The following is a 20,406-nucleotide window of genomic DNA, read 5'->3' on the forward strand; positions in this document are numbered from 1 at the left end:
GATGCAATCAGAATATAAGGGGTTCCTGGGTTCTTCAATTTTGCTGCTATTGTACTTGAATCAATGGACCACTAAATCTTTAAATTTTAACTTTAGGATAAGGACTTTCATGCTTAATTATTAACATGTGAGCTTAATACTCGAGGAAAGTCCCATGCAATGCATGTCATAAACAACTGTAAACTTGTTGATTACTGCAATGAATGTGGGATTAAACTATTAGTAGCTCCTGGCATGACAAAGGGAGGTAACTCTGTGTGTAAAATAGACGATTAGGACACCCATGACTTCCAATGATACTGACATTTACTACTATTACTGAAGTTTTTATTCTGCCGAATGTGAATATTTGAAATACAAACAAATTAAGTCAAGTAATACAATGACTTACATAAAAACTGGTGGTTGAATCAGATTGCAAGTTGGTGATGAATGAAGTAAAATTCAAAGCAAAAACTGATATTCTTGACAAATAAACTCACCAATTATCCGTCTGAGTCATATAATCATTCAACATAAGTCATTCATCAACTAACTGTCCCAAAAAATATTTTGGACTCCTTATCCAAAGAGTTACTGCAGGGAAGGCTACCCTGATAATTAGAAACGACCCATGATGTGTTTATTGTTGCATTGTTAGTATAGAATTACCTGGCTCAAACTGCATCAGGCTGACATGGAAGTTTGGAGTTATCTCCCTGTGATAGAACTCTTTATGAAAAAGGTGTGAAAAGTAGCACATGTCACCCGACTGTGGAGTAATTGATGATAAAGGAGATGCAGCCAGATCAAGTTCAAAGGATCTTCCAAGAAACTTATTTCCCTGACTAAAGGAATAATTGGTCAATGTCATGCAGCTGATTGACAAAAAGGAACAAAGGTGGCACTTCAGTGTCAATTGAATTCCAGGACTGAAATTTCTATTTTACTGTCTGTGGTTTATCCCATTAACGATTCAGCTCCATATTTTCTACCGTCAAGGCAACAGCAGTTTTCATTAAATCTTTTTGTTTGGAGAGTTCCAATTATACTTACACAGGGGCCTGGGTTTGAGGTATTTTATTTTGGAGAGTTCCAATTATACTTACACAGGGGCCTGGGTTTGAGGTATTTTATTTTGGAGAGTTCCAATTATACTTACACAGGGGCCTGGGTTTGAGGTATTTTATTCATACACTACACAAAAGAAGTCACTACAGTTTAACCATATTCATATGAAAAAAATCAGGTATTCTTCAACTTCTTTTGAGTAGTGAGTGAGTGAGTGAGTTTGGTTTTACGCCACTTTTAGCAATATTCCAGCAATATCACGGCGGGGGAAACCAGAAATGGGCTTCACACATTGTACCCATGTCGGGAATCGAACCCGGATCTTCGGCGTGACGAGCGAACGCTTTAACCACTAGGCTACCCGACCGCCCCACTTCTTTTGAGTAGAATATAGTGATTTAATATTGTATCATTTTGGATCATGCTTGAATTTGAGGTTTCAAATGACAATAACATGTCTCTCATTTGAAACTTTAAGCTGTGTACTTGGTTCGAAATTAAAATAGCTATAAATTAGAAGCAGTGTGTTTGTCTCTAATATCTCTTATCTTAGGACAGATTCTGCATTCCATAGAATACGTCAAATAACACAATATGTTATGGTATAATCAAACATCTTTACACAGACAATCATAGAAACGACAGTTCATAGGAATGACGGTCCAGAAAAGAAACTAAATAAATAGAGAGCAAGCAACAGGATACTTGTCATAACCCCAACGTTAAAGATAAATTATGGGTCTCCTAAATACTCCAGCACAAAGCCCAATGATTTCAGGAGCCCCCTTAATTTCGAACACTGGTTACAATCGTGATGCTAACGAAACATATACTTACTTTTTCATCTAAGGCTTTATGATGTTCGAACAGAGACTTGAGAGCCTTGAGTACCTCGACCTCGCTGGAGACTCCTGCGGGAGATGACGCTTGCCGCTTGACCACAGTCATCCTGAGTGACCGCTCGTGACGAGAGACAAGGCACTCAAGGTGCTCCAATAGAAGCTGAAACAAAAGTGGAAATATGTATGTATGTACATGCTGAATAGGACAGCTGATGGGAAGCTGAAACTCATCCACAGTTCTGTAGCTCACCTGGAAATAAATGCGGTTCCAACCGTGACTTTTTTTTTAGTAACAACAAATGAATCAATGAGTACCAACTTGTGACATATTCGGGGGCTAGTTCTGAGTTGTGACATTTTCAGGGGCTAGTTTTGAGTTGTGACATTTTCAGGGGCTAGTATTGAGTTTTGACAAATTCAGGGGCTAAAACTGAGTTGTGACATTTTCAGGGGCTAGTTCTGAGTTGTGACATTTTCAGGGGCTAGTATTGAGTTGTGACATATTCAGGGGCTAGTTCTGAGTTGTGACATATTCAGGGGCTAGTATTGAGTTGTGACATATTCAGGGGCTAGTACTGAGTTGTGACATTTTCAGGGGCTAGTACCGAGTTGTGACATATTCAGGGGCTAGTTCTGAGTTGTGACATATTCAGGGGCTAGTACCGAGTTGTGACATATTCAGGGGCTAGTTCTGAGTTGTGACATATTCAGGGGCAAGTACCGAGTTGTGACATATTCAGGGGCAAGTACCGAGTTGTGACATATTCAGGGGCTAGTACTGAGTTGTGACATATTCAGGGGCTAGTTCTGAGTTGTGACATATTCAGGGGCAAGTACCGAGTTGTGACATATTCAGGGGCTAGTACTGAGTTGTGACATATTCAGGGGCTAGTACTGAGTTGTGACATATTCAGGGGCTAGTACTGAGTTGTGACATATTCAGGGGCTAGTACTGAGTTTTGACATATTCGGGGGCTAGTTCTGAGTTGTGACATATTCAGGGGCTAGTACCGAGTTGTGACATATTCAGGGGCTAGTACGGAGTTGTGACATATTCAGGGGCTAGTACTGAGTTGTGACATATTCGGGGGCTAGTACTGAGTTGTGACATATTCAGGGGCTGAATTGGTTGACTGTCATTGTGAACAATGTGATTAGCTGTTCATGCTATCAACCACTGGTTTGCAATACCGACTCAATCTTCAAGCTGCTGTGATACATCTGGAACACTGCTGACTGTGTTCTTCCACCCAGCCATCAAACTCTGTGACAGTATTTGTAGGTACTGAGCAAAATCCATGACATCACACTTCCAGGACAATAATCCATATCCTGTCCTTTCACCGCAGCAGATCCATCCTCTGTACATCATACATACAAGAGATTTTATTGCCCAGCTGTAAACTGTTGTGCGGAGCTGGCACTTGTTGAGAGGCATCTACACAAGCTTCCCTGCACAGGGTGTTTTATTCATAAATCATGAAAAGTTTTGGCATATGCTGTAGCACAAACCTGCCAAGCCGCACAGATAGAAGAGGCCCCTCATCAATAATATAGAAAACGTAATAATATAAGTTCTCGAGGTCTAATTTCATCATGGATCCTGGGAGAGACCACCTGACTTGGCTTCCGCCCAAATACGTCGTTCTTGGACTACGGTATCACCTCGACAGGACATTTTGGCACCAGTGGTGGAGTGTTCATTATTAGCTTTGGTGGAGAAATCAGCTCTGTTCTCTTATCTAACTTGATGAAAATGCAATTATTTTCATGTTGCAGTGGTTAATGTTTATTGAACATATCTGTGACCCATTTACAACAATGTTGTAAAGAAATACAAAAATAATGGTTGAGACCGAATAAAATTACAAATCAAGGCAATTTTCCAAGTCGGAGGGGTAGTACGGTTGTCGTGGTTGAAGTGTTTCACTCTTTAAGCCTAAGACCCAGGTTCGAGTTCCCCCATGGCTTTAATGTGCGAGGCCCACTCTTTGTGTCCCGATCAATGATATTGCTGAAGGTGAAATAATGATAAAAACGTCATAAATCCCTACTAACTCACTCAATCAAGTCAAGGGATAGTGGTTCAGTATGATTACAGCTGGATAATGGAGATTGTTTGATGCTGCAGTCAGTAATATTCCATCAGTATCACGGGAATATCCAAGTAATATCAGGGGAATATCCCAGCAATATCAGGGGAATATCCCAGCAATATCACAGGAATATCCCTACAATATCATGGGAATATTCCATCAATATCAGGGGAATATTCCATCAATATCAGGGGAATATCCCAGCAATATCACAGGAATATCCCAGCAATATCACAGGAATATCCCTACAATATCACGGGAATATCCCAGCAACATCCTGGGAATATCCAAGCAACATCACAGGAATATCCCAGCAATATATCACAGGAATATCCCAGCAATATCACAGGAATATCCCAGCAATATCACGGGAATATTCCATCAATATCACGGGAATATCCAAGCAATATCACGGGAGTATCCCAGCAACATCACGGGAATATCCCAGCAACATCAAAGGAATATCCCAGCAATATATCACAGGAATATCCAAGCAATATCAGAGGAATATACCAGCAATATCACAGGAATATCCCTACAATATCACAGGAATATCCCAGCAACATCACGGGAATATCCAAGCAACATCACAGGAATATCCCAGCAATATATCACAGGAATATCCCAGCAATATCCCTGGAATATCACAGGAATATCACAGCAATATCACGGGAATATTCCATCAATATCAGGGGAATATCCAAGCAATATCACGGGAGTATCCCAGCAACATCACGGGAATATCCAAGCAACATCACAGGAATATCCCAGCAATATATCACAGGAATATCCCAGCAATATCCCAGGAATATCCCAGCAATATCACAGGAAAATCCCAGCAATATCAGGGGAATATCCAAGCAATATCAGGGGAATATCCAAGCAATATCAGGGGAATATCCCAGCAATATCACAGGAATATCCGTACAATATCATGGAAATATCCGTACAATATCACGGAAATATCCCAGCAATATCACGGGAATATCCCAGCAATGTCATTGGAATATCCCTACAATATCACAGGAATATTCCAGCAATATCACAGGAATATCCCTGCAATATCACAGGAGTGAGTGAGTTTGGTTTAACGCCGCTTTTAACAGTATTCCAGTTATATCGCGGCGTTCAATATCACAGGAATATCCCAGGAATATCATGGGAATATCCCAGCAATAACACGGGAATATTCCAGCAATATCACAGGAATATTCCAGCAATCCCACAAAACCACATCCATTAATCATAGTGGGGCACACAATGCCTGGTGAGGCCTTTTATTTTTTAGTATTTAGATTACAAACATTTTGGCCGAAAATTCAATGGAGGTGGTTGAAAAAAACAATAGTATTTTTTATACATCCCTATTAATACTGCTACTAATGAATAAAAAACAAATTCGTAGGCAACACAATCCCAAAAGTACAATTGTGAAACGATACCAAAACATAATTGTTTTAGGGGAGTAGAATAAAGATTTGTACATGTATTCCTATCAACAGTAGTTTGTCAACTACTCAAATTGTCAAATTGTCAATTTCTGTTGTTGTTTTTTTAAACCAACCATAACTATAAGGCCTTACAATCTCCTTTCATCTTCTGACACCAGATGTACTTTGCACATATACTTCCACAGAACTTTCTTAAATCATCTCAAGTCTTTTGGAGCGTCTTTTCAACATGAGAAATGTCAACCTCTATAATGCATTAAAACACAATTATACTCATATTGAAAGAGTCTTAATGATATGACAAGCAATTATAATCTCTCAAGTTGGAAACATAGCAGGGCTATTGATATTCCTTGAACAAACTTAGGAAGACTGATATCCAAGACGTTAGTTTTGACATTTGTAAGTGGAACAGTTCAACTACGAGTGTCTATAACTCCGACTTACTGTCTTGCTTGACGTGATATTCAACAGTGACTGAAAATACCACAGGGGTAATGCATTGATTATTTGATTTCTATCACCACCCGTCTCAGTACCAAACACCCTGCGTCCCCAAGTCCCTTTACAGAAGTAGAAAGCCGCTGTGTGTTACTTCTTTCTCCACTGGATGACGTGCACCATATACCTAGTCCTATTAAACATTCATGCTTCTCGTCCGCCAGCATGTAATGTACAAACATGCCTTGAACACAACTAAAACAAAAGGCCCATAGTGCCTGTATCGCTCACTTGGATATTTACGCAGTCATGACAAAATATACATTTGCATTGTACATGTATATAAAACTGCAAATATTTCGTAATTTTGACTCTGTCAGCATTTTAAAAGGGTTGAAGGCACTACAACATGAACGGGTACTTCTCAAATATGGTTGATGTCTATCTCTTAGCTCCAGAGAAGAAGTCTTTTAAAGCAATTACGCCAAATTACCCCTATTACGCCCCGCCTCACAGCCACTTGGGGGGTCAGCCCCACCATTTGTACAATTTTGAATCCTCACCAACGGAAAATGCTTCCAACCAAATATGGTGGATATCTATCTCTTAGTTCCTGAGAAGAAGTCGTTTAAAGCAGTAACGCCAAATTACCCCTATTCCGCCCCGCCTCTCATCCCCCTTTTGGAGCCAGCCCCACCATTTGTACAGTTTTGAATCCTCACCAACGGAGAATGCTTCCAACCAAATATGGTTGATATCTATCTCTGAGCTCCAGAGAAGAAGTTGTTTAAAGCAATATCGCCAAATTACCCCTATTTCGCCCCACCTCTCAGACCCTTGGGGAGTCAGCCCCACCATTTGTACAATTTTGAATCCTCACCAACGGAGAATGCTGCCAACCAAATATGGTGGCTATCTATCTCTTAGTTCCAGAGAAGAAGTTGTTAAAGCATAAAGTCAAAAGAAGAAAAAGAACTCACGATTCTTTATATTAGAATAGTTAATCTGTCATGCCAGGTAAAAAACTAAATGTCTGGTGCATCAATATTCTTAAAATATTGGTTTAAAAAATACAAAATAATTTATTGTAATGCTGTTTATCCTTTTGTAAATGTGATGTGATGTGATGTGATGTGATGTGATGTGATATGATGTGATGTGAAATAGGGTTAACATCGCGTCCAGCATTATTGCACTTATGCGATGTGCATGCAAGTGTGTGTGTGTGAGTGGCTGCTTGTGCTTGTCCGGACCAATGCCAATTTTATAGCCACTGCGATACCAATTTAACAAGAATACCCCACTTAAGACACAGTATACTGAGTCCGAGCCGACCAGTCCTTGTTTTAGCCCCTCAATGCTGAGCACCAGGCAGGGTAACAACTATCATCTTTTACACATTTGGGAATGACGCAGCTATAAGCGAACCCCCGACCTTCCGCTTTCGAGGCAGACCCTCTACAAATAGATCACAGGTGTGGTCCAAACCAGTGGTCAAGCCATCTTAGTAAGGTATGGTCTCACATATTTCTAAGATGTGGTTAACAATGAGAACACCCATTCCCACCCCAATCCCGAAATATTTAATGGCCGGACATTAACACCGTTCCTATGTTCAAGGGAATTAATGCTCCAACCTCCAAATATGTAAGTAACAAGACTTCACAAAATTCATCCAAAAGCACGTACAGTAAACTACGGGTTATAACGAACTCAAAGGGACCACTAATTTTAGCTCGTAATAACTGTAGTCCGTTATAAGAATACATACACCATATATACAAGAAATGACCGGACTAAAAAATGAGTTTGTTATATCCGTCAGTTCGTTGTAAGCGTGTTCGTTATAAACGTAGTTTACTGCATTAACAAAAGTCCCTCTTCCAGTATCTGGGCAATAAACATCATTAACTTTCCAGATCCATAATAAAGCTAATAATTATAGACCAATTACAAACAGATTCCATATGCAAACTATCCTCGGCTACAGCAGAGTTTGTGCTGGCGATGCTAATCTCTGCTTCTGTACACACTTGATGGTAGATACCAAGGCAAAACAATGACGTCACCAGTTCTATGATCAATGGCCTGAGGAAACAATAAGTCCAGAAATATTGGACTATTGATTCACTGTCTTCTTCATTACAGCTAGGATATATTCAAATATGAAATGGTGAACTATTTATTTTCTAGACCAAGATATACAGAAGGTCCTACCTGATATTCAAGCCGATATTCTGTATTTTGATTGCATATTCTTGACTTGATTGGTCAGTGAAATACCAAGTTATGCTGTGAAATAACGGTTATTTACACAACACAAATAACAGGGATTTATCTAGATTTTGAAAAAAGATGCCTATGTATGCCAATTTGCCACTCTGGAGAAGCCTATAGTGCAATGGTATGGTGCTGATGCACCAAAAATCAAACACAGGCAAATCTGGCATTTGAATCAATGAGCTTAGGATCTTGGCATGCCTAAGGGGCTCAACTCTTTAACAGGTACTTGCTGATGAGTGATAGAGTGACTGATTGGGTATGTATGGTTTTATGCCACTCTAAGCATGAAACACTCACATTCCCCGACAGTGGTATGTTCTATTGACTGCAAGACTTCAGCAAGACTCAAGGAAAAGACACCGAGTGACAGTAAGTTTAATTATTTTCATGGAGGACCGGGGAAGAATTAAACTTTCAAAATATCCAAAAATAGAAAAAGGCACACATTCATGGTTAGACTGATGTCTGTGCAAAGTTTCATTGAGAAATACTGAATAGCCATTGAGTATGCTCTTGAAGAACAGTACCGATTCCTAAATTATTCCACTTGCGTCAGGGTATAATAATCAGGGATAGGAATGGATATTTTACTTTTCAGCCAATCTCATTAAAATCAGATCTTAGTTCTCGCTATGGCTAAACAAAGATCTGAGGACATCCCATTACGGGTCACGTCAGAACGACCTTTCATCCAACCAATCAGAGCGTCGCTTACCAGATCATGAAAGTTTTCTGATCATGCAACCACGAAATATTTAACACTGGGTATTCCGAACGACAGTTACGGGTTTTATGATTATATCCATTACAATCTAGGCCATCCATAAGCCATTCCAGAATGTTCTTCTTATCAGTTTAAAATATTTTAATCGAGAATACGTCAAAATATGTTTCGAAGCGTAGTCGCCAGTTTGAAACTAGTGTCGTAAAGCTCGAGAAAACTGCCTTCTGATTGGCTAATGTCGATTTCTTGTCAGTCATTTCATTGGTCGGTCAAAATTCGCGAAAGGTCGTTCTGAAGTGATCCGTAATGGGATGTCCTCAGATCTTTGTTTAGCGAGAGCGAAAACTAAGATCTGATTTTAATGAGATTGCTTTTCAGCTGAAACATTTTTGCAATGGAGCTTGGTCTATAATTCGGGGGTGTTTATGGGAGGAGCCATCAGATTTGAACACATTTGTGGTCACTAAAATTCGTGGATCCACGGAAGAGTCTCACCCCTGAATAATACTACCTAGCCAGACACCATGTGAGAAATCAAAACTGTGCCTTCAGCATGACAAACAAACCCCTTAACCACAAGGCTAACCTACTTGCAGTTATCTGTTCCGCACCCATAGAGGTTATCACACGAGTGTGTTTGGGGATGGTAAATATCCTGCATTAGGAATAAACATTGTATTTAGTGAGCCTTGGCGAGCTAAATACATGTTTATTCCTAATACAGGATATTTACCATCCCTAAACACACAAGCGTGATAACCTCTTTATCATATAATGTCATTCTTTAATTCTGTGCGAGTTTTCCTGGAATGCGCTCATTAATATTTATTACGTCACAGGGTAAGTGATGTGTCAGTCGGACAGTGACAGTAGCCAATATAGTTACAACTGAAATCTGTTTCTTATACAGTGGCGAAGCAACACATACACAAAACAACAGTTGTTTTTAATTGTCTTTCGCGGCTATCCATCGGTCTGTCCACTAGAGTAAGTACCCTTGGCAAAAGGGAAGCTACTCTAACCCTAGTCTATGAGACGTCACGGCCACAGTCAGACGTTGTTGACAGTCGGTCTGTCCTGTCATAGTTAAGAAGTGTAGTCAGATGTACACACAGCGACAAAACGAAACAAGGTAACAATTCAAACATATTTTGGCCAAATCCAACTATTTTAATTTGTGGAGAAGGTTTCAGTGAGTGAGTGAGTGAGTGAGTGAGTGAGTGAGTGAGTTGTGTTTTTATCCCGCTTTTAACAGTATTCCAGTCATATTGCGGCGTGTCAGCTCAATGTGGGAGGAAAGCCCGAAGTGATGCAGGTCTCAGACGTTTATCACTTCGGTGAAACCCACGATCACGGGTATGGTGCTGACAAACCTAGAAACATAATCGGGGCGAATCAAGATTCGAACCCACAATCATAGGTGCCTTGCGTGTCCACAGGACGCAATTCTGCACAGCGAATCGCGGCGCCTTAGTCGACTGGGCCACCCGTGCCCCCGGAGAAGGTTTCAAGCTGCAGAGGTCAATAAACACAGATATGGCTACTGATCCCGCTTGGCTAGGCCTCGTGCCCTCGCAAAATTGTTTCGAATTTATATCTCCAAATATATACAAATGCCTTAGCTACGTCACAGTTAAACAGTAATTTTCAGTATATTAGACTGTTATTTTGATAATAATAGCAATTATCCCTGTAGTTTATCCAGATTCCCGATGGTTAATTCTGACTCGATTGCCGAATGACGAGGGCGACGCCATGTTATAAACAGTGAAAGTAGTCCTACTTGACCTTTGATATTTGCATCTCTATCCGCATATGACCCCAACGGATATCATTTTTATGCAATATATTTTTCTGAGGTAATATGTTTGTACTTTTTCAACAAAAGCCTTTAAGTGTGTGACCAAGCTTCATATTGATCACCAAAGTTGATCTAGACCAGTGACATTCAAGAAGTATTGTTTATGTAAATATCTCCAATAAATCTATTATTTTTGCTTTATGATGGCAGCACTTCAAAGATTAGTAATTTTAGATCTTTGAAGATACCTGATGATGACATTTGTTTGTAATTTGTAAAGCTTCTGAAAAATAAGCTTGCTATAGATTGCAGAAATTTCTATATAATTATGGGGGCATGTCTTACTAATTTGAAGAATCTTACTTGTAACTTTTTGCTGCAATTCAGGATGGATTAGTGACATTTCCTTGTGGACTACCACTTAAACATTACATAGATGGCAACTTTTGTGCACTCTTGAATTTTTTTTATTCTAGCCCTGATATTTCTTGTTTTACTATGCAAAAACCCATCTCCATTTTCAGATACTTATGCAATATATTTTTCTGAGGTAATATGTTTTTGTACTTTTTCAACAAAAGCCTTTAAGTGTGTGACCAAGCTTCATATTGATCACCAAAGTTGATCTAGACCAGTGACATTCAAGTAGTATTTTTTATGTAAATATCTCCAATAAATCTATTATTTTTGCTTTATGATGGCAGCACTTCAAAGATTGGTAATTTTAGATCTTTGAAGATACCTGATGATGACATTTGTTTGTAATTTATAAAGCTTATGAAAAACAAGCTTGCTATAGATTGTGGAAATTTCTATATAGTTATGGGGATATGTCTTACTAATTTGAAGAATCTTACTTGTAACTTTTCAGGATCTATTTTCGGGTATTTAATATGCTTTGTTCATAGACTTATGAAAAGGCTCTGAAAACATACTTCTGAGAGAGGCAAGCATCTCCTTTTAAACTGAAAAGGAGTCCCAGGAGGTCCCCAACCTGTGGGAAATCTAGACTTGCTTCATTTAGGGCTATAGCTTAACACGGAGGTAGGTGGAAACTGAAAATATATGGTTCATAGGCTGTGAGACAGACTAATTAAGTTTACTTAATCATAGAGATGATTAATATATGTGAATACAAGATGCAATATTTTGTTTCTTAGAGGACCCGTTGCTTTCTTCCAACATCAGCCCAATCACAACAGAGTTGCCTTTTCTAAAGCAGCCAGGTCACAACAGAGTTGTCTTCTCCTTGGCACATCAGACCAAAAGAGTGTTGTCTTCTCTTAAGCAGCCAGGTCACATCAGAGTTGTCTTCCCTTAGCAGCCATTGTGGCTTCTCATCATTTACACTTGAAATTCTTTGGGTGGGTGGGTGAGTGAGTGGAAGATTTTTTTTAATGCCAGCATATTCCACCTATACTGGATCATATCATATTCTGGATGGATGGATAACATGACCAATGATCCACCCATACGGGAACGGTGACATACCATCAACAGGGTCACCCATGGAGACCAGCTGTAGTCTGCTACTGCTACAACAACTAGAGACCTGTTCTTCCTGGGGTGGGGTTTGATATTACTTCAAAACAACCTTCATCAATAGGCAACAATTCACATCCTTATAACATGAGTAGGCAGAAAGGGCAGTTTTAGTCTTTCTTGAGAAGCATATCAACTCTCATGTCCTATGGGAAGATGAGACAAGGAAATATGAGGTCACAGGCTTTGAGAAAGTTTGTAAGGGAAACGTAAGAGTTTCAGAAGCTTAGTAATTCTTCGCTGAGCAGCCCCCTCCAGGTTTGAGGCTCAAATCAGCTCTTTCATCAAATAATGACTCATCTAGGACTGATGAGTACACAAAACTTCTGTGCAATAATCATAGCCTCAAATTTCACAGCCAAAGCGGATGTAGAAATAATACGTTCCATCTTTCTAAATAGCCGAAGTTCTGAGCTCTATTTAAGGATGCAGCATGTATCATATCATAAGTTTAATTCTTGTCGTAAAAACAGCTTCTGTACCTCCTGTAAATCACATTTACAAACTCGCATCTGAACTGAGATAAACATGCCACTATTGTCAGCATATATACTACTCAAGAGATGTTAAGTATCACCTGATTCTTTATATTACCCTACTTAATCTGGCATGGCATGGCAGATTAACTATAGTAACATGGAAGAATCAGGTGGTCCTTAACCGCATGGCAGATTAACTAAAGTTTTGTGAAAGAATCGGGTTGTAAATTGTTGCTAACAGTGCACTCAGCAATATTCCCTCTGTATCACAACCTCCTGTATGTAATCACAGTCGGACCAGGCAAACCAGTGACTGAAAACATGAGTGAGTGAGTGAGTGAGTGAGTTGGGTTTAACGCTGCTATTAACAATATTCCAGTTATAATGCGGCATGTCAGCTTAATGTGGGAGGAAAGCCTGAAGTAATGCAGGTATCAGACGTTTACCACTTCGGTGAAACCCATGAGCACAGGTATGGTGCTGACAAACCTGGAAACATAATCTGGGTGAACCAGGATTCGAACCCACAATCATAGGTTTCTGGCATGCCCAAGGGATGCAACTCTGCACAGCAATCGCCTTCGACGACTGGGCCACCTGTGCACCCTTGAAAACACGAGCAACAATCAGAGGACAAAGAAGAGCCCAGACAATGTGTCGGACCGTCTGAACCGATTTTGGTCTGGCTCCTTGCATCCTCACAAGTCAGACCGGGAGGATGCTGCAAGATGTTCCCAGTTGTATCTGAGATGCTATACACAAAGACAAGATGAGTACCCATCATATTGCTGCTTGATGGGATTAAAGCCTGAAGTGATGCAGATCTCAGACGTTTACCACTTTGATGAAACCCACAAGAATGGGAATTGTGGAAACAAATCAAGGAACATAATCGGAGCAAAAACTGGGATTCAAACCCACGATTACAGGCTTCTGGCGTACCCAAGGGATGCAACTCTCGGCACCTTAGATGACTAGGCCACTGATCCACCCTTGTGTCATTCAAAATGGACCCATGGTGGTGACAGTGGAGCAAGCAGGAGCCATTATTTGTGGATAGTATCCACCCAAATGAACATACGCAAATGAATTTTCATAATAAAAGGAAGTGAATCAAATACACACACTGTATGTAGTAAAAAATACAACTTACCCTAGTATTATTTCTTTCCGCTTTAAGTTCCGCTATTTCCTCCTCTCTCTCTAGTAAGTGTTCCCTTGCTTGATTTAGTTCCTTGTTTACTGTTGCTAATTCCTGTAAACAAAATATGCAACATGAGTAAACAACCAGGCAACATATTCCAAAACAACACTGTGTCATTAAAAGGGAGTGGACTAGTCCAAGTAATTCAAACACACTTTGTTTGTCTGCCATCAAAAGATGTGACACAAAAAATCGAAGCAGTCATTAAAACCACAATTTCAGTGAAGATTTATTCTTCCCCTGAGGAAATGGGACACAGGGGTCTACTCTTCCCCTGAGGAAATGGGGCACAGGGGTCTACTCTGCCCCTGAGGAAATGGGGTACTGGGGTCTATTGTGCCCTCAAGGGATCACGGGGTACTGGGGTCTACTCTACCCTGAAGGGATCACGGAATACAGGGGTCTATTCTGCCCCTGAGGAAATGGGACACAGGGGTCTACTCTGCCCCTGAGGAAATGGGGCACAGGGGTCTACTCTGCCCCTGAGGAAATGGGGTACTGGGGTCTATTGTGCCCTCAAGGGGTCATAGGGTACTGAGGTCTACTCTACCCCGAAGGGATCATGGAATACAGGGATCTATTCTGCCCCTGAGGAATTGGGGCACAGGGGTCTATTTTGCCCAAAAAGGAATCATTAGGTACTGGGGTCTACTCTGTTCTATAGCATGGGGTACTGGAGTCCTATTCTTCCCTAGAATCCCCCTGGGGTCACAAACAATCATGCATGACATAAGTGGGAGAAATGCGTGCTTATCCATCAGCTGATCCTGCCTTGCTTTAGTGAACCTTCCACTCCATCACCCAACACCCAGTCCGTGAGCAGGAAGTAGTGACAACAGGCCTCAAACCATTGGAAATCAATACAAACGTGAAATATTGGATCATCATATTACAGCCCATAAAAATCATCTGGAGCATACCATATATCAAAATGTGAGAATCAGTGAGAACAGTAGGGAGGTGAGCCCCGGAATAGGACCTGCGCACCAGGCCTTTTTGGACATTTGATCAAATTATAAGACATTTTCAGGGCAGTGAAATTTAAGGTCTTATCAGCTCCAGACTGCCAGATTCAAGGTCTTTTCATGACTGTTTGAATCACGTCTCAGACTTTGTTACAATCAACAGCAGACTTTTCAAAACAGTGAACACCTATAGTATCATTACCCTTGAATGACAATACATCTCATATCATGCCTATCATCACTATTGTAACGCGTTTACAAAAAGATAACAGTGTTCGGCTTTTTCACTTTGAAATATGACACAGTTCAATGGCTACTTGTTATTTATCAGGAATCATAGCTCAGTGATCTACACGTCCGGGCAGGACAGCATTTTTTCTGAGATTTTCTTGTGATCTGTGATATTACGAACCTACTACCACTTTCTCCCAGGCATACTGACGTTCTTCCTCGTGGAGGAATAGAGGACAAAACTGTTCAAAGAATTTATGATAATGTGTTCGCAGCGACAAACAGCTAATGGCCATTCCGTTCTATGATGCCCCCACTTCTTTCAGGGTCTTACAATAACAGTCATTTCAAGTTAACAATGGCTTAGAATTTCTATTTTTCCATAGCTTATTTCCTCTAGTTTGGCTATATTTAAACAGATAATTGCCTAGGGCTGGTGCCATGACCATTCTGTGAGACAGAAAGGTTAAAATGGCAGGTATACACTCCGATAAATTGCTTGGTTGGGTTATTGATAACGTATGTTCGGCAATGCTTGATTTATCGGACATGAGCTCATAGGGCATATTTCCTATCACATGAACAAGCAGTCACAAGATCTGCCAGGACTAATGCATCACGCTCAGGCCTCAGCACTGGGTGACCTTACATGGCAGTCAACTAGTCCGCCTATCAAATTGAACTAATTAGTGTATGGCAATATACTCTTATCGTTCTATGATTTTTGTGACTTTCTTTGAAGTATTTCAGCCAATGTGACAGATGAGTGGTTTTAATACATTTTCATGTATTTGATCTACTTTAGTATTTGTTTAATGAAATTAAAATCAAATCATAACAATGCATTATGTTATGAAAAGATGGCTAGCCCTTCTGGTTAGTTGAGAAGAACAGAAAGTTTCTTTATCAAGTGACAATTACGTCACCACTTCATTCATCAAATGCACATTGTATCAGCCTATCTAGTCAGGTTCACAGCTAAGATTTCAATTTCTAGAAGCATTGGGGAAAACTTATTTCCTGTGAAAATGTTGGTATCAAAGTTTAGCTAAATGCCAACATATATTTCAATGATACCAGTTAAAGTTAAAAGAGAAATTCCAGATATTGTGAAAATTGACACGAACATGTTCAATACCAGCAATGGTATTCCCCAAACCCATATAATATTTCACTAGCCTCAAGCAAACAGGCTACAGTAGAGTCAAGTTTTGAGCCCTGGGCAACAGGAATAATCTTGACCTGGGTGCTGTTGTACAAAACAACCTTATCACTTTGGTCGTCGAAAGTCTATGTTAAGGTATGGGAGTTACGATCACTTTAGCGCTAAGATCGCTTTGTACAACAGCACCCTGAACAACGCAGCAGCCTGCAACTTTAGCCACTAGTCTGGAGCATGATACAAGTAAACTTTGGTTTGATCTGGTATGCTCAGCTAAGAAAAGTCAATATACTTATAAGTTTTCTCCTGAAAATGATACCAAGAGACAATTTCCGATAAATCGCCTGAGTCCCAAACTGCTTCACGGTATACAGAAGCAAGTATAATGTAAAATTAACTATAAGACTTGGACCAATTTCCCTATCTCACCTGGGCCCAACCACTCTTTTGGGTCCACCCACTTTGGGGTCCACCCACTTTAGGGTCCACCCACTCTTTTGGGTCCACCCACTTAAGGGTCCACCCACTCTTTTGGGTCTACCCAAGAACTTCAAGAACAGCAAACCAACAGCTGCGATACAACTCCTGTGTCCTCTACTAATTTGAAGAATCAAGATGTTTAAATATTTGATGAAGTCAAGACGTTTTCAATTTCTGTGTCTGGTTTAGGGTATGGGTCTCCCTAATGTCCAAGAACAACTGACACTGCTACAGTGTCCCACTCTGGTTACAAAATCAACATGGCTATATATTGTCAACTCTAAGACTTCTTTATCCTAACATTTTATGGGCATACCTATGTTCAAAAACAATACACTACACTTTGCAATAAAACTTCATATCATAATTTGTGATAATTTCATCTTGGACATGATATAGATCTACTCTATGTTCACGAACACCAGGATAACATTGACAACACACCCATGTTCACACAACAAAATAGAATCCAGGTACAACTTGTGATAATTTCTACATATCACAAGGACAGTGTATAGATCTCCCCTACAGTTCTCCCCTATGTTCAAGAAAGCTTGCCGTAAAGGTGACTATGCTTGTCGTAAGAGGCGACTATGCGTGTCGTAAGATGCGACTAACGGGGTTGGGTGGTCAGGTACAACTTGTGATAATTTCTAAATGTCGTCAAGGACAGCTTATAGATTTCCTCTACAGTTCTCCCCTATGTTCAAGAATGCTTGCCGTAAAGGTGACTATGCTTGTCGTAAGAGGCGACTATGCTTGTGGAAGAGGCGACTATGCTTGTCGTAAGAGGCGACTAACGGGATCGGGTGGTCAGGCTCGCTGACTTGGTTGATGCATATCATCGATCACAATTGCATGGAACGATGCTCATAATATTAATCCCTTGATTGTCTGGTCCAGACTCAATTATTTACAGACTACTGTCATGTAGCTGGAATATTGCTGAGTGCGGCGTTAACAAACCAACCAACCAACCAACCAACCAACTACGTTCAAGAACAGTTCAACATAGACCATACACCTTTGCATTACAGAATCCAGATGCAGCTTGTGCTAATTTCGACATCTTGTCTTCTCATGCTTTGAGATTAGTAACATCCACAAGGACGTGACATACCCTTGTGGACTGCACCTTTAACCCTTAGGTAGATGTCAACTCTAGAGTAGACCATTGGCGCAGTCTAGATAAAGACAAACTAACTCTGCTTGTTTCACCCATGTTCAACCAACACCAGTCCAACAGTTATACAACATGTCCGTGTTGCACAGCATTAGGGAATCCCAATGCCTGTAAACATTGTGATGGGGAGCAAGAGCCTGCCCTCCCCTCAGCCACAAGCCAGAACCTCAGTAATATCACTAATCACCATTACCTAGTCGTCCTGTGGGACGATGCATTCTATCAGCATAGAGATGTCCATCTTCTGCCTTGTCTCTACCAATGCCCAAATGTCACTTATCCTCAATTAGGATCAATTTAGCCGACTCCAGCCAACAGAGAACAACCTAACGTCTATCACCCAACCGAAGCCCCTTTGATGGTTTGGTGCGATTGTTTCTCATTAAACACAATGCATTGACTCTACCAATATCCACAGCATAATTGTTGGAAACAGACCAGGAAACACTGATGAGCTCCTTCACTGTGTCAATGTTTGCATTGCCCATCAGGGTTGTCCCAACAAAACACACAGAGCAATTCCTGGACCTCAGCCCTGCATCAGTGGCACTGCCAGCGGTTGTAACAGGATCAGGGTGCAAAGGACGCTTTAAGTTTCAGATATGCCAATCATCAGTGGAATATTGCTTTGACACTGTTTGTGGACTTGAACTCTGTGATCTTTGTGGACATGAATATGGCTATATCGGTCAGATTTGGAGGTGTAGATGAACAAGATGGGGTTTCAATCATTGCCTTTGCTCTTGGTGGTGCTTGTTGCATGAGCACTGGTTCAATGTTAGATGTATTGTATCAGACACCCTGTGTCATATGACCTATCAGAAAACTTGTGTCATGTGGCCTATCAGAAAACTTGTGTCATGACCTATTGGACACCTGTGTCTTGTGACCTATCAGAAAACTTGTGTCATGACCGATTGGACACCTGTGTCATGTGACCTATCAGAAAACTTGTGTCATGTGGCCTATCAGACACCTGTGTCACGTGGCCTATCAGAAAACTTGTGTTGTGACCTATTGGACACCTGTGTCATGTGACCTATCAGAAAACTTGTGTCATGACCTATTGGACACCAGTGTCATGTGACCTATCAGAAAACTTGTGTCATGACCTATTGGACACCTGAAGCCCCATATCATCATCACCTTATTAGACAGGAGACTCACAGTATTATTAACCTATGAGATATTGCCTGTAATGAATCAGCGGTTTTGGGTTTTAAACCGCTTTTAGGTATATTCAAGCAATACCACAGCTAGTGAACACCAAAATAGGCTTCACATTTTGTTCCCATGTGGGGAACTAAAGCCAGGCTTTTGGCATAAAGGACAAATGCTTTAACAACTAGGCTTCACTCCACCATCTCTCTTAATTGTCTGTACCATTTGATATTAGATTGACTGCATCATTTGACCTATTGAATTGCCAGTAGAATGACCTATTAGACAGCCAGTATCATGCGATCTAACAGACCTTCTATATCTTTTGACCAATCAGAAAGCCTGTATGTCACTTATCAGGCAGTCTGTATAATTTGACCTATCAGAGACTATATCATTTAACCTTATCAAATCTATTTATTATTAATATCCTTCTCGTTATCTCACCAAAAACAGTAGCCTTGTGTTAATTGTCAGTCATCTATTTGTACAAGCACATTTGTATACTTTGTTCCTCAGACTATGCTGGTGTCTAGGTGATATACAAAATACATCAGGTGAGGCAATATGAGGTTGAATGGAGTTTAACGTCATTAAAGTTTATTGCACGTATATAGCAACGTACATGGACGTGTGTGTGACTGCTTGTACCAGTATTGACTTATGTCGCTTTTGTAGTGCAAGCCCAGAGATACCATGCCGCAGCATAACATGGACACCCCACACAGACGTGTATACAGACCAGTCCTTGTCTTATCCTATTAATGTTGAGCGCCAGGCAGGGAAACAACAAGAACCAAGTCCTTTGTTACGATGAGAACAATTAACCTTTCACTCTCTGGGAAGATGCTGAAAGTTCCTACTAGACAGACAGGGAGGTAGGAACAAATTTGACCTGTTTCTACTGAAGCGTTACCAGTCACAACAGGTAGCTATTCAGGAAATTCGGGGTATGTTGACACGCTATCAAACAGGTCACCGAGCCCCATGACCTGATTCATTAAGGTATGGCCAAACAGGTGCTAGGGACCTTTTTTAACCCGGAATTCCCATGGGGCTAAATGGTTGGTTCCTTCGATATAAAAGGCAACACCTGCTCTACATTCTCAACAGCACCTGGTGTGCATAAACGTGTAACAGTTAACAACTAGTTATTGTTGAGTAAACTGATACCAATACAGGGCCCCAAAGAGCAATAAATTTGTCAGTTTCAACAGCCTGTGTAATGACTAGATTTTTAATAAAGTGAAGTGAAATGGGGTTTAACATTAGGGCTGGGATGATACGATCTGATATGCATCACGATGCCTT

At 40.5% G+C, this 20,406-nt stretch overlaps 1 protein-coding gene across 8 annotated transcripts in view; it reads right to left on the reverse strand.

The window, feature by feature from the left end:
- Window positions 1-20,406, reverse strand: part of LOC139462503 (liprin-alpha-1-like) — a 144,235-nt gene that overhangs the window by 69,357 nt on the left and 54,472 nt on the right. For all 8 annotated transcript variants that reach the window (XM_071244264.1, XM_071244270.1, XM_071244266.1 and 5 more), the window contains exons 2-3: window positions 13,863-13,964; window positions 1,888-2,052 (exon numbers count right to left, since the gene is read on the reverse strand). In XM_071244264.1, the coding sequence (XP_071100365.1) occupies window positions 1,888-2,052; window positions 13,863-13,964 (267 nt within the window). The remainder of the gene's footprint in view (window positions 1-1,887; window positions 2,053-13,862; window positions 13,965-20,406) is intronic.

The sequence above is a fragment of the Haliotis cracherodii genome, unplaced genomic scaffold (genome assembly GCF_022045235.1).
Source record: "Haliotis cracherodii isolate W230 unplaced genomic scaffold, xgHalCrac1.p SCAF_15, whole genome shotgun sequence".
Taxonomy (NCBI): domain Eukaryota; kingdom Metazoa; phylum Mollusca; class Gastropoda; order Lepetellida; family Haliotidae; genus Haliotis; species Haliotis cracherodii.